At 38.1% G+C, this 13,864-nt stretch overlaps 1 protein-coding gene across 1 annotated transcript in view; it reads right to left on the reverse strand.

Annotated features, from left to right (window-relative positions):
- tenm4 (teneurin transmembrane protein 4) overlaps positions 1 to 13,864 on the reverse strand; it is a 169,972-nt gene that overhangs the window by 32,689 nt on the left and 123,419 nt on the right. The window contains exon 21 of the mRNA XM_073817373.1: positions 3,762 to 4,639. Coding sequence (XP_073673474.1) covers positions 3,762 to 4,639 — 878 coding nt within the window. The remainder of the gene's footprint in view (positions 1 to 3,761; positions 4,640 to 13,864) is intronic.

Raw genomic sequence — 13,864 nt, forward strand, 5'->3', positions numbered from 1 at the left:
ATTTTTTTATTTGCCAGCCTCCACGTGAGCGCTCTCTCAGCAGGCTAAGTGAGGTAAGTGCCGACTGATTCATCTCGGTGACCAAACATCTCCTTTTAGAGCAGCAGTCTATTGTAGTCATGGAGAACTGACCGCCCCAAAGCACCCTGGCATTGGAGTATTGGTCGAGATGTACCACTGAGTCACGGCCGCTGTTCACATTACAACAACAGTGTGAATGTCTATATCTGTCCGAGACCCTTTGTCGTCACACGACTGAAATGAAAACATGAGTATTTCTATGAGTAAAAGCATGGAGTACTGATAAGATTTTCTGTTTATGCTCACCAAGAGTATAGTATTTGATTTTGTGATTATTGTGATTAAAAATGTAGTATTGCAATTTAAAAAGATTCAAATGTAGGATTATTACTATTTAAAAGAACTGTTTTCTATTTTCTTCAGAAGTCATTCTAATATGTGACCCTGGACCACAAAACCAGTCTTAAGTACACTCTTAAAAAATAAAGTACTTCATAATGCTATAGAAGAACCTTTCTGCTTCATAAAAGGTTCATTGTGGCAAAAGAAGGTTCTTTAGATTATAAAAAAGACAAGAAAGAGATGGTTCTTTAAAGAACCTTTGACTGAATCGTTCTTTGTGTAACCAAAAATGGTTCTTCTATGGCATCGCTGTGAAGAACCTTTTAAAGCACCTATATTTTTAAGTGTAGCCATAAATACAGTTTATGGGTCAAAATTATTGATTTTTCTTTTATGCCAAAAATCATTAGGATATTAAGTAAAGGTAATGTTCCATGAAGATACTTCTAGTAAATAATCTATTGTAAATATATCAAAACTTAATTTTTTATTAGTAACATGCATTGCTAAGAACTTCATTTAGGCAACTTTAAAAGCAATTTTCTCAATATTTTGATTTTTTTGCACTCTCAGATTTCAGGTTTTCAAATAGTTGTATCTCGGCCAAATATTGTCCTATCCTAACAAATCATGCATCAATGGAAAGCTTATTTATTCAGCTTTTAGATTATGTATAAATGTAAAATTGACCCTTATGACTGGTTTTGTGGAGCAGGGTCACATATGCTGATTTGCTGCTCAAGAAACATTTCTTTTGCAGATGTTCCAGAATTAATAATGGAACCGAAAGATTGAATCCAAGTATTATTATATAAAATCACAGAATGCTCTGTTAGTATACACAAAAGCCTGTTTCCTTCAGAGCTGAATAGACAGATATCGCAGCAGAAGTCTTTGTTATGCTTGCACTACTCGCCGTACTGTTTCTGCACGAGTCTTGGCTATTGTAACGTCCGCAGGCGAACACGCGTCACAGGGACTTAATGAATTCAGGTGGCAGAGATGATAAACCGCGTGTGCCACACTTTGGAGTGTGCAGATAAATTATTTAGGCTTCTCTGTTCTAGCGCAGGAAAACAGTGACTTTGACCCTTAGATGGCAGCTTGACCTTCAAAGTTAATTATGCAAAATAAAATATCAAATTACAACTTACCAAAAAAGAAGGGAGAAAAAAAAACACTCAACAACCAAGCTTTCTTTATCACAAAAGACAACCTCATGTTGCCTGAGGGAATGGACGGATCTAATTGCTTGGGAAGGAAAAAAACAACAGAGCAACTATTTCTGATGTTAATTATTGTTTTTTCTCTCTCACTAATTGCAATTATTGAGTAAATGTACTTTGCCTGCCATTTGTTCATTTTGCAAACGGGGGATTAAACAAATGATATGACAGCATGGGACTGAAACAAAGGACGGAAATCTGAACTTTCTTGAACGCTTGAGGCGATGCCATTTAGGACTGGTTATCTACAACCATTCACTTATCAAATATGCAGCATTTGTACATTAAAATAAACAGTACAAGCAATAAATGTGTGTGAAGTAGTTTTAAATGAGTTTCGCCTACAGTCAAGGTCACATGAAAGTAAATATGCTAATGAATATGCTACATAAGTATAATGTAAACACGTTTTCTGTTCTGTTGGATAAAATCATTCTGTTCAGGCCAAATTATTGTCTCTAGAAAAAGGTTTACATTTTAGTTAATCTGAAATCAGTTACTAGGGCACAAGATGGATTTACTGTTCGGGTGGGCATCCAAAAAATGAGTGGGCCTAGAGGCAAAACTAAAATTTTAATTGGTAATTGGAATAAATGAGAAATCTTACACGAATAGCTGTTGTCTTACATTAGCTGGTGGGAATTAGCGGGTGGGCCTGTGCCACCACTGACAACCCAGAATTACGTGCCTGGTTGATCAAAACAAATTATAACTGTAACTGAGGCAAAAACAGAATTTAGCCTTGTACACATCATGGGTAAAAACACATTTGGGTCAACACTGACCAATTTATTTTCAGGTATATGGGCCATTCTACAGAATTGGTTCAGACTATAGATTTCCACAAATTTTGTATACATTTTCCCCTTTCCAAATTTGTCACTACCAAAACACAGTAGCATACAATTTAATTAGAAGCGTTTTGACCTACTAACATTTTGCTTGCATCTTCCTTGTAAATATATATTTTTTATATTTTATTAAAATGTTTTCAGAGGTAAATATTTCAAGTGTGATTTATAAGATTTGTTGTATTTTGAATCTAATTTTTCTTTGTAAACCGCAAAAAGTTGAACATACTGTTTGCAAACTTAATTGTAATAGGTTTAAAATAATATTATGCCATGCTTATACAATGCGTCCCCTACGAACAGCATATGTGAATATTATGTAGACATATTGTTTAAATCAAATTTATGCTTTAAATGTAGAGTAATCATAGCAGTTTTCATCCATTGTCCGTTTAAATGTCTGCGTTTAATTTCAAATGCCATCTTTGACGACAGTATTCTATGAAGAGGATTTGCATCCCGATTCTGGCAACAAAAGGCACATTTTTTTTTTCTCTTATTTAATGGATTTTACCTGTTTCCCTACACTTGTTACCAGTGTTTTTTTGCCACTATGCATGCTCAAAGTGACATAACTGTGACATCTACTACAAATTGGTCTATATACAGTACATTAAGCTTACTGGTATTTTTGTGGGTTTCAAAAGATAATAAAAGGATCTCTAAGTCATCTAAGATTTGAATACTCAAATGCTTTGTAAATGTGTTTTTTGACTGAAGGACAGCAGTGTGCACCAGTTCTGAAGAATGGCTTGTATATAATATATTTATTTTACTTTTTTTGTATTTTTACTGCTAAAAAAATATTAAAGGTTAGATTGTGTAAATGTGAAAAGAAAATGAGTGCCTGAACTGCAGAAGCAGGGACTCTAAAAACAACACTGTCTGAGATACTCTTGAAACCAATTACCTTACAGCAGATGACTGAAGTCCAATAAACCACAGAGACCTTGTGAACTCTTGACTGTATCTACAGTAACATGACCCACAGCCAACCAAGACCTTTGCAATTTACGCTGAGCAAGAGTAAATTTAGCTTCCAGTAGTCGAGTGAAGCAGTGCTGTGAAGTATGGAGTGATGAATGTGAAACTCTGTACACTGCCAAAGACTAATTTGTCTTTCTCAGACATATATACTGTAGGTGTATGCATTTAATTTATAAGGGTTTTCAAATCTTATTTAATATAAAAACAACATTATAAATGCTTCACACAAATATTCTTTGCAGTATGTTGTATTTTAAACTTGATGCACCACTAATATATCTTTCATAGCCTTCAGTATAGAAAACAATACAAAGAAAGTAGAAAGTATACTCACTCGTAGAAAGTAGACCATCCATCTTCATTGCTTTTTGTGGCCAGCAGACCTGAACTTCCATGATAAGTCATCATCGCAATCTCTTGACCCTGGGCAGCAACACTCTTCAGTGCATTATTAGTTCCAATAGTGAACCAGAACGTCTGGCCATCGGGACCCATCAGCCACAACGGCAATCCTGTTGTGTCTCTACGAATGGTCACTTTGTTCTTATTCTTGTCTGTGATGCTGCTCAGGTCACCTTCGCCCGAATAGGTGAAGTTGTACAGGTGGTCTCCAGTGGTCAGGCTCTGGGTATAGATGTGACTACCGTTCACATCAAACAGGTAGAGTTCGTCATCAATGGGTGAGGAAACCTCATACATGTTGAGTGGGTTGAGAAACGCCTTGTTCCTCCTGACGTATCGGATGCGTATGTTTCCTAAGTCGGCGATGAAGAGTTCTCCATCGGGGGAAACCGCCAATGAGGAGGGCGCGTTTAGCTTGGCGTCTTTGGCGTAGCCGTCATCGCCCGAGTAGCAATCGCAGTTAGCGTCGTTCTTGCAGTCGCAGCCACTGGGGGAGCCAGCGACTAGAGAGATCTCTCCATTGGTTGAGACCTGACGGACACGGTTGATTTTCTTTTCATCCGACTCAGAGATGTAAAGCAAGCCATTGTGGGAGACAGCAAGAGCGTTGGCGGATTCCAAGGTGGCGTGGATGGCGATTTTGCTGACTAGGAAATGATCCAGGCCGGGTACCTGGCAGTGCATTGGCCTTCCCGCTACGATCCTCACTTGATGGTTCTCTGAGATCTGCAGGACTACGTTGTTGTCCAGAACGTAAAGTGAATTGTCCATCGGGCTCACGGCCAGATCAGTGGGCCATTCTAGACGCACCTATGGGAAACAAGGGAAAAGTATACTGTTATAATGCGACATTAGAAATATATTTTATTTGTTAGGATTGAAAATACATTTTGTCATGGGAAGTGAAGTAGGTGCTCAAAAAAACAAAAAACAGAGAAGGTTAAAAAAAAATAAACTCTTAAAAAAACTCTTAATTTTTTATCCAACATTTTTTTTGATTTTGACATACAGAAAAGATTGTGGAAAAAAATATCAACATTTTAAATTCTGAAATATTTGTTATTGGTATAAAAATAATCCTCTTTACGGCCTAATTTATTCATAATAATAATAATAATATATGAAAGCCCATTTCCGCCAGTAAATAAAAAAATTCAAAAAGGGTATTAGGAGTTTTTATCTCACAATTCTGCCTTTTTTGCTCAGAATTGTGAAATATAAATTCACAGTTGCAAGTTATAAAGTCAGAATTGCAAGACTTTTTTTCAGTCAGGCAAGAAACAATCGCAATTCTGAGAAATAAAGTCGCAATTGTGTGATATAAATAGAAAAAAGCCAGAATTGTGGGATATAAACTCACAATTCTGTGAACATGTCAGTCTTTTTTTTTCTTCTCAGAACTGGACTTTATAACTCGCAATTGCGAGTTTATATCTCACAATTCTGAGAAAAAAAGTCAAAATTTCTTTATTTCTTGAATTAAACAAACAAACAAACAAACAAAAAAATACATGAACAAACATGTAATCCAACATTATTTGATTTTGACATACAGAAAAGACTGTGGAAAAAATATCAATTTTTAATTTCTGCAATATTTGTTACTGGTATAAAAATCATCCTCTTTACGGCCTAATTTATTCATAATAAAAATATATGAAAGCCCATTTCCGCCACTAAAAAAAAAAATAAATAAATAAAAAAAGGGTATTAGGACTTTGTATCTCACAATTATTTATTTATTTATTTATTTATTTATTTATTTATTTTTTCTCAGAATTGCGTTATATACACTTGCAATTCTGACTTTTTTTTTAATGGTCAAATATAAATTCGCAAATGCGAGTTATAAAGTCAGAATTGTGAGATATAAACTCACAATCACAAAGTTATAAAGTCAGAATTGCAAGACTTTTTTTCAGTTAGGCAAGAAACAATCACAATTCTGAGAAATAAAGTCGCAATTGTGTGATATAAACACAATTGTGAGAAAAAAGTCAGAATTGTGAGATATAAATATAGAGATATGTCAGTTTTTTTTCTCCTCAGAACTAGACTTTATAACTTGCAATTGTGAGTTTATATATCACAATTCTGAGAAAAAAAGTCAAAATTTCTTTATTTCTTAAATTAAATAAAAAAAAATTAAAACAAATAATCCAACATTATTTGATTTTGACATACAGAAAAGATAATATCAACATTTTGAATTCTGCAATATTTGTTATTGGTTTAAAAATCATCATCTTTACGGCCTAATTTATTAATAATAATAATAATAATAATAATAATAATAATAATATATGGAAGCCCATTTTCGCCACTGAATAAAAAAATAAATAAAAAAGGGTATTGGGACTTTTTATCCCACAATTCTGCCTTTTTTTCTCAGAATTGCATGATACAAACCTGCAATTCTGACTTTTCTTTTTTTCAGAATTGTCAAATATAAAGATATAAACTCGTAATTCTGAGATTTAAACTCACAGTTGCAAGTTATAAAGTAAGAATTGAAGGACTTTTTTCAGTCAGGCAAGAAACAATCACAATTCTGAGAAATAAAGTCACAATTGCATGATATAAACCCAATTGTGAGAAAAAAGGCAAAATTGTGAGATATAAGAACTGGACTTTATAACTCGCAATTTCGACGACGATGATGATTATTATTAATGTTTATTATTATTATCATGGTCACACTTTATTTTAAGGTCCAATTCTACGACTTTTGCCTCAATAAACTCCTAATTTACTGCTTATTAATAATTATAGAAACTTTTATTGTTAAGAAACAGCTACATTTCTATTTGTAGTGTGTATTGCACTTCTTTCTACAGAGGAGGAAGTAAAACTGAAATGCCAGATACCACATTAATAATGGAAAAGCAAATAGGAAAAAAAAAGAGGTTTGAATAGGTCACAATTGCCGCAGAAGACAAACAGTTTTTAAATTGCTGCTTTATCTGATAAACATTAAAGTTAAAAAAAGGAAGTTGAAATAGTGATAAGAAAAAGGCAGGAGAGAAAAAGTGAGTCAAATGATTAGATTAAACCATTGCTGTAAGAATGATCGCACGGACTACCAAAACAACATATTTGCTGGTACAGTATCTGTCACCCCTCCACATGGATGTCTTTTTTCTAGCTTTGGCTTATTAGTTTCATAATGGAAAGCGACTGCAGCAGAGGAACAGGACCTTCGAAACAAAACGTGGCGCACTTATCAAACAAAACCCACTGCCTCCTGCTTGGCCGCCTAAATTATGACTTATTGTTCTGAAAATAATTCAGCAGGCTTTTAGCACAGAAATGATTGAATCTGGCGAATTTGCACAGACCCTCTCTTCGCTAGGGGCCCGTAATCGCTCTCTTAGGGGCCGAATATGAAGTGTCTTATTTCAATAGTGTTCTTGGCACGCTAACAAGGCTGGCTGATTAAAAGATGCTTTTAATGCACTCTGAGAATAGACAAAAAGCTACCAAGCTGAGCTTAATATTAAAAGTATTACATAAAAACCGCAAACTAATCTGAAGCCATCGACTGGGACGTGTTAGTTTTTATGGAGACGTGAGAAAAGCTATGTAAATAGCATGCCTAATGTAGTACATTCAAATCTGGCTTCAAAGTTTGCGGACTTTCTCACAATAGATTCCTAAATGTGACTGTTTATATTTGAAGAGACACAAATACACGCTGACATTTTCATCAGAAAGTCAAGCAAACAGATGTGGCATTTAAAAAAAAAAAAAAAAAAAAAAAAAAAAAAAAATTGGCTACAAACTTCATTTTGCAGACTAAAAAAAGTATAATTTAGCATTAATATTCTATCCTTCTTAGAAATTCTCTTTTAACTATTAATTCAAAATGCAAGGAAAACAACGCTGCAAAAAATGCTTTTCTTACTTAGATTTTTTGTCTTGTTTCCTGTCAAAATATCAAAAAAAGTTTAAATCAAGAAGGATTTTCTAGACGAGTAAAAATGATTGTCTTGTTTTCAGAAAACTAGTCAAAATTAATTGAGTTTTTGCTTAGAACAAGCAAAATAATCTGCCAATGGGGTAAGAAAAAAAATCTTATTTCAAACAGAAAACAAGATTATTTTTCTTATCCCATTGGCAGATTATTTAGCTTGTTTCAAGCAAAAGCACACTTAATTTTGAGTAGTTTTTTTTTTGAAAACAAGACAATCATTATTATTCGTTTAGAAAATCCTTCTTGATTTAAGAATTTTTAGATATTTTGGCTGGAAACAAGACAAAAAATCTAAGTAAGAAAAGCATTTTTTTTGCAGTGAATAGTTATTCAGAGCTGAACACTGGACTCTGGGTGAGGGGTTGTAATATTTCTGCACAAAGTGGATGGCTACAGTGCTTACCATGGGTGACATTTAACTCTTGAGTCAGGGGGGCAAGAAAGAAAACAGCCAAAAAACAAACAAAAAAAATATTACTCAGGAAAGTCTTTACTGATATAAGTGTCTAAACAATGCCCTAACTTATTGCACTGCATCAAAGCAATCAATACAGCACAGCTAAGAACTTAAAGAGGTTGCCAATGTTTACTGAACTGTGGACTAGACTGCAAAAATGGCTTATCTTACTTAGCTTTTTCTTGCTTTTAGTCAAAATATTTGAGAATTCTTGTATTAAGATGCATTTACTAAATAAGCAAAATGATAAAAGATATTTAGTCTTGTTTCCAGGGGGGAAAAAAACTAAATTAAGTGCAGTTTGCTTAAAATTTGTACAATTATCTGCCAGTGGGGTAAGTAAAATACACTTGATTTAAGAATATTTTACCTACCCCACTGCCAGATAATTTTACTAATAGGTTACAAAAACAAGTAATAGTTATCACCTTACTTACCCAGTTGATTGATTACATTGATAATTGCAAACATTTTTTTTTTTTTAAATATTAGAGTCAAATGTTTTTACAGAGAGTATTTTGGATATCTTATTTTGTCACTCCATAATTCAGGAAATACTTAGAACAGACAGAAAACAATATATATTTTAAAAAAAATGTATAAAATCAAGCAAATTATATATGAACAAATCCTTCAGTAAAAACCTTCAGGATATTGACAGGAATAAAAATGTAAAGTTAGGTGTGTGAAAGTGCTACTGAAGTAGAGATTTATGGCGCAGTGTAGGAGAAAAAAACTGGTAACACTTTATAATAACTATCCGTTATAACTAGTTAATATATCATTAATAAACTGTTAGTTAATGGGTTATAAATGACTTGTTAAATAGCAGTTAATAGTTTGTTAATTATTTATAACTTTGCCTTATAGATAGCCAATAGATACTTACAAGCTGTTAGTTAACAAGTTATAAATGACTTGTTAACTGTATTTTAATGATTTATAACTGTCACGTAATACAAAGGGAGGTCTGGGTCCAAATGCAGGGAGAGAATGATTTTATTAAATAAACACAAATAAACAAACAAATAAACAAACCAAAAGCCAACACGGCAGACTAAACATAAACTCAACAAAACAAGAAACACGGTCAAAAGCCAGGAACAAGAATACTAGAAACACAACCGAACATAAAGACAATGCAGACATGAAGCAGGAGTGAGAAGTAAGAGTTCTTATAGTCCAAATGATAATTGTGAACAGATGTGAGTGTAATCAGTGCAAATGACAAAACAGACGTGAAGAATCAGAGTGCAGTGCAAACAGCGACCTCAGGTGGCTGAGGGAAAACCCACAGCCCCGATCATGACAGTACCCCCTCTCTAGGGAACGGCTACCAGATGTTCCCAAAACAAAAATTCTGGAGGGAGGAGGAACGGTGGAAGGTGCATCAGGGGGAGGGATGGCGGGCCAGGCCCGTGCAGCGGAGGAACGTGAGCGGACACCGCCGCCAGAGGAACGTGAGCTGGCCTCGCCGCCAGTGGAACGTGAGCTGGCCTCGCCGCCAGTGGAACGTCCGTGGGCACCACAGCCAGTGGAACGTGAGCTGGTCTCGCCGCCAGAGGAACGTGAGCTGGCCTCGCCACCAGTGGAACGTCCGCGGGCACCGCAGTCAGAGGAACGTGAGCTGGTCTCGCCGCCAGAGGAATGTCCGCGGGCACCGCCGCCAGAGGAACGCGAACTGGCCTCGCCGCCAGAGGAACGTCAGCGGTCACCGTCGCCAGAGGAACGCGAACTGGCCTCGCCGCCAGAGGAACGTCAGCGGTCACCGCCGCGTCCGGAACAGAGAGAGCGGTCACCGCCGCGTCCGGAACAGAGAGAGCGGTCACCGCCGCGTCCGGAACAGAGAGCGCGGTCACCGCCGCGTCCGGAACAGAGAGAGCGGTCACCGCCGCGTCAGGAACAGAGAGAGCGGTCACCGCCGCGTCCGGAACAGAGAGCGCGGTCACCGCCGCGTCCGGAACAGAGAGAGCGGTCACCGCCGCGTCCGGAACAGAGAGCGCGGTCACCGCCGCGTCAGGAACAGAGAGAGCGGTCACCGCCGCGTCCGGAACAGAGAGAGCGGTCACCGCCGCGTCCGGAACAGAGAGCGCGGTCACCGCCGCGTCCGGAACAGAGAGAGCGGTCACCGCCGCGTCCGGAACAGAGAGCGCGGTCACCGCCGCGTCAGGAACAGAGAGAGCGGTCACCGGAACAGAGAGAACGGTCACCGCCGCGTCCGGAACAGAGAGAGCGGTCACCGCCGCGTGAGGAACAGATATAGCGGTAGCCGCCGCATCAGGAACCAAGATAGCGGTCACCGCCGCGTCAGGAACAGAGAGCGCGGTCACCGCCGCGTCAGGAACAGAGAGCGCGGACACCGCCGCGTCAGGAACAGAGAGAGCGGTCACCGCCGCGTCCGGAACAGAGAGAGCGATCACAGCCGCGTCCGGAACAGAGAGAGCGGTCACCGCCGCGTCCGGAACAGAGAGAGCGGTCACCGCCGTCTCCGGAACAGAGAGAGCGGTCACCGCCGTGTCCGGAACAGAGAGAGCGGTCACCGCCGCATCAGGAACAGAGAGAGCGGTCACCGCCGTGTCCGGAACAGAGAGAGCGGTCACCGCCGCATCAGGAACAGAGAGAGCGGTCACCGCCGTGTCCGGAACAGAGAGAGCGGTCACCGCCGCATCAGGAACAGAGAGAGCGGTCACCGCCGTGTCCGGAACAGAGAGAGCGGTCACCGCCGCATCAGGAACAGAGAGAGCGGTCACCGCCGTGTCCGGAACAGAGAGCGCGGTCACCGCCGCGTCCGGAACAGAGAGAGCGGTCACCGCCGTGTCCGGAACAGAGAGAACGGTCACCGCCGCGACCGGAACAGAGAGAGCGGTCACCGCCGTGTCCGGAACAGAGAGAGCGGTCACCGCCGCATCAGGAACAGAGAGCGCGGACGCCTCAGCGCCAGGAACAGGAGGTGGGGTCACAGGAACAGAGACAACGGACCCTTCCGCCTTCTCACGGAAGAGCCACTCCGCCCCCACCGCAAAGCGGGAACGCCGTTGCGCCATCTCAGCCCTGCAGGCTTCCATCTCAGCCAGTTGGAGGTAGATTATCTCCTTGAATCGAGCGGCCGACGCCGCCTCAAAAGCCGCCGCCTCCTCAGAGAGAAAAAAAAAATTACTCCCCGCTGGACCCATAGGTGATGTCTGCATTCTGTCACGTAATACAAAGGGAGGTCTGGGTCCAAATGCAGGGAGAGAATGATTTTATTAAATAAACACAAATAAACAAACAAATAAACAAACCAAAAGCCAACACGGCAGACTAAACATAAACTCAACAAAACAAGAAACACGGTCAAAAGCCAGGAACAAGAATACTAGAAACACAACCGAACATAAAGACAATGCAGACATGAAGCAGGAGTGAGAAGTAAGAGTTCTTATAGTCCAAATGATAATTGTGAACAGATGTGAGTGTAATCAGTGCAAATGACAAAACAGACGTGAAGAATCAGAGTGCAGTGCAAACAGCGACCTCAGGTGGCTGAGGGAAAACCCACAGCCCCGATCATGACAATAACTATACCTAATAAATTAGTAATAGATCATGAACAAGCTGTTAGTAAATTACTTACTAAAGACTTGTTAAGTATCAGTTAATAGTTTATATATGTTATTGGGACGTTATTCTAAAGTTGCAACTATTCTTCATTCATTAACTGTTAGTAAATGAGGAATAGTTGCAACTTAATGTCCCAATAACATACATAAGCTAATAACTAACACTTAACTAATACATTAACTCACACTTTACAGATCAGTTGTTCATAGTTTGTTAACTATCTACTAATACCAGTGAAACTTTGTAGAACAGCAAATGGATGGAACAAGTTCAAACTACAGAAATTTGATGTGATATTTAACATATACAATTTTTGTACCTCAACCTTGTTCCACCCATAGGCTTTTCTGTGTACTGTATTTTACCAAAGAAACTCCACAGATGAAATGTTGAACATTGTGTTTAATGTATAGAACAGCAGTATACAACAGAATACAAACCCATGAGGTTTGGGCACTTTTTGTGCTAAACATGAAAACAAAATAAATAAAAATCTAGCCATTGGCATTATTGATATGAACATGTTTTATCACACCTTGGACCCTCTATACTGAGTGAACCAGCGGCGATGCACAAAATACTGAAATAAATCCAGGTACTGTCTGGAGAAAGAGAAAGAAGTCAACAGCGGGTACTTCCAGTAAAAAGAAAGCTACACCTGTGGACCATGCTGTGCACATAGACAACAACGGTGACGGTAAGCAAGACTGTTTGCTATCTTTTCATTAAAGATGTTTGATCAGGATAAAGTGCCCAAACCTCATGGGTTTGTATTCTGTTGTATACTGCTGTTCTGCCATGTGATGGCTCAGTATGTGTGTTCTATACATTAAACACAATGTTCAACAGTTCATCTGTGGAGTTTCTTTGGTAAAATACAGTACACAGAAAAGCCTATGGGTGGAACAAGGTTGAGGTACAAAAATTTTATGTTTTAATATCACATCAAATTTCTGTAGCTTGAACTTTTCCATCCATTTGCTGTTCTACAAAGTTTCACTGGTATTAGTAGATAGTTAACAAACTATGAACAACTGATCTGTAAAGTGAGTTAATGTATTAGTTAAGTGTTAGTTATTAGCTTATGTATGTTATTGGGACATTAAGCTGCAACTAGTCCTCATTTACTAACAGTTAATGAATGAAGAATAGTTGCAACTTTAGAATAACGTCCCAATAACATATATAAACTATTAACTGATACTTAACAAGTCTTTAGTAAGTAATTTACTAACAGCTTGTTCATGATCTATTACTAATTTATTAGGTATAGTTATAAATCATTAAAATACAGTTAACAAGTCATTTATAACTTGTTAACTAACAGCTTGTAAGTATCTATTGGCTATCTATAAGGCAAAGTTATAAATAATTAACAAACTATTAACTGTTATTTAACAAGTCATTTATAACCCATTAACTAACAGTTTATTAATGATCTATTAACTAGTTATAATGGATAGTTATTATAAAGTGTTACCAAAAAACTCTTTTTGAGAAATGGCCTATGTATTGTGATTGAAATCTATTGACAAAAATAGTTAAAGTGCTATAAAAGAAACACTTAACAGTGTCTTTTGGATGTTTTCTTCCCACAAGTCTGAAAAAACACTTTATGAAAAACCAAAAAGCCCAAAATGTCAATTTTTAAATACATGAATTGTGTTTCCATCTTTGTTGCCACAGTTTTGGAAGTGCCTTTTTCTGTTGTAAAGAAGGGGGTGTCCCAACACTTTTGTCCATAGTGTATGTACAAGTCATTGGTGTTTGGTGATGAGTTTTTGGCTCAAGGTCTGCATTTAAAGTCACACCAGAGGTGTTCAGCTTTGCTTTCTGCAGACCAGTCAAGTTCTTCCACACTGATTGAATCAATCATTTCTTTTTGAACCTTGCCTTATACACCAATGCATTGTCATTTTAGAATAGAAAAGGGTCCTGTCCAAACTGTTGCTATAAAATTAAAAGCACACATTATATGCTTAAACATTAAGATTTGTACTCATGG

This window comes from Garra rufa, chromosome 14 (genome assembly GCF_049309525.1).
Source record: "Garra rufa chromosome 14, GarRuf1.0, whole genome shotgun sequence".
Taxonomy (NCBI): domain Eukaryota; kingdom Metazoa; phylum Chordata; class Actinopteri; order Cypriniformes; family Cyprinidae; genus Garra; species Garra rufa.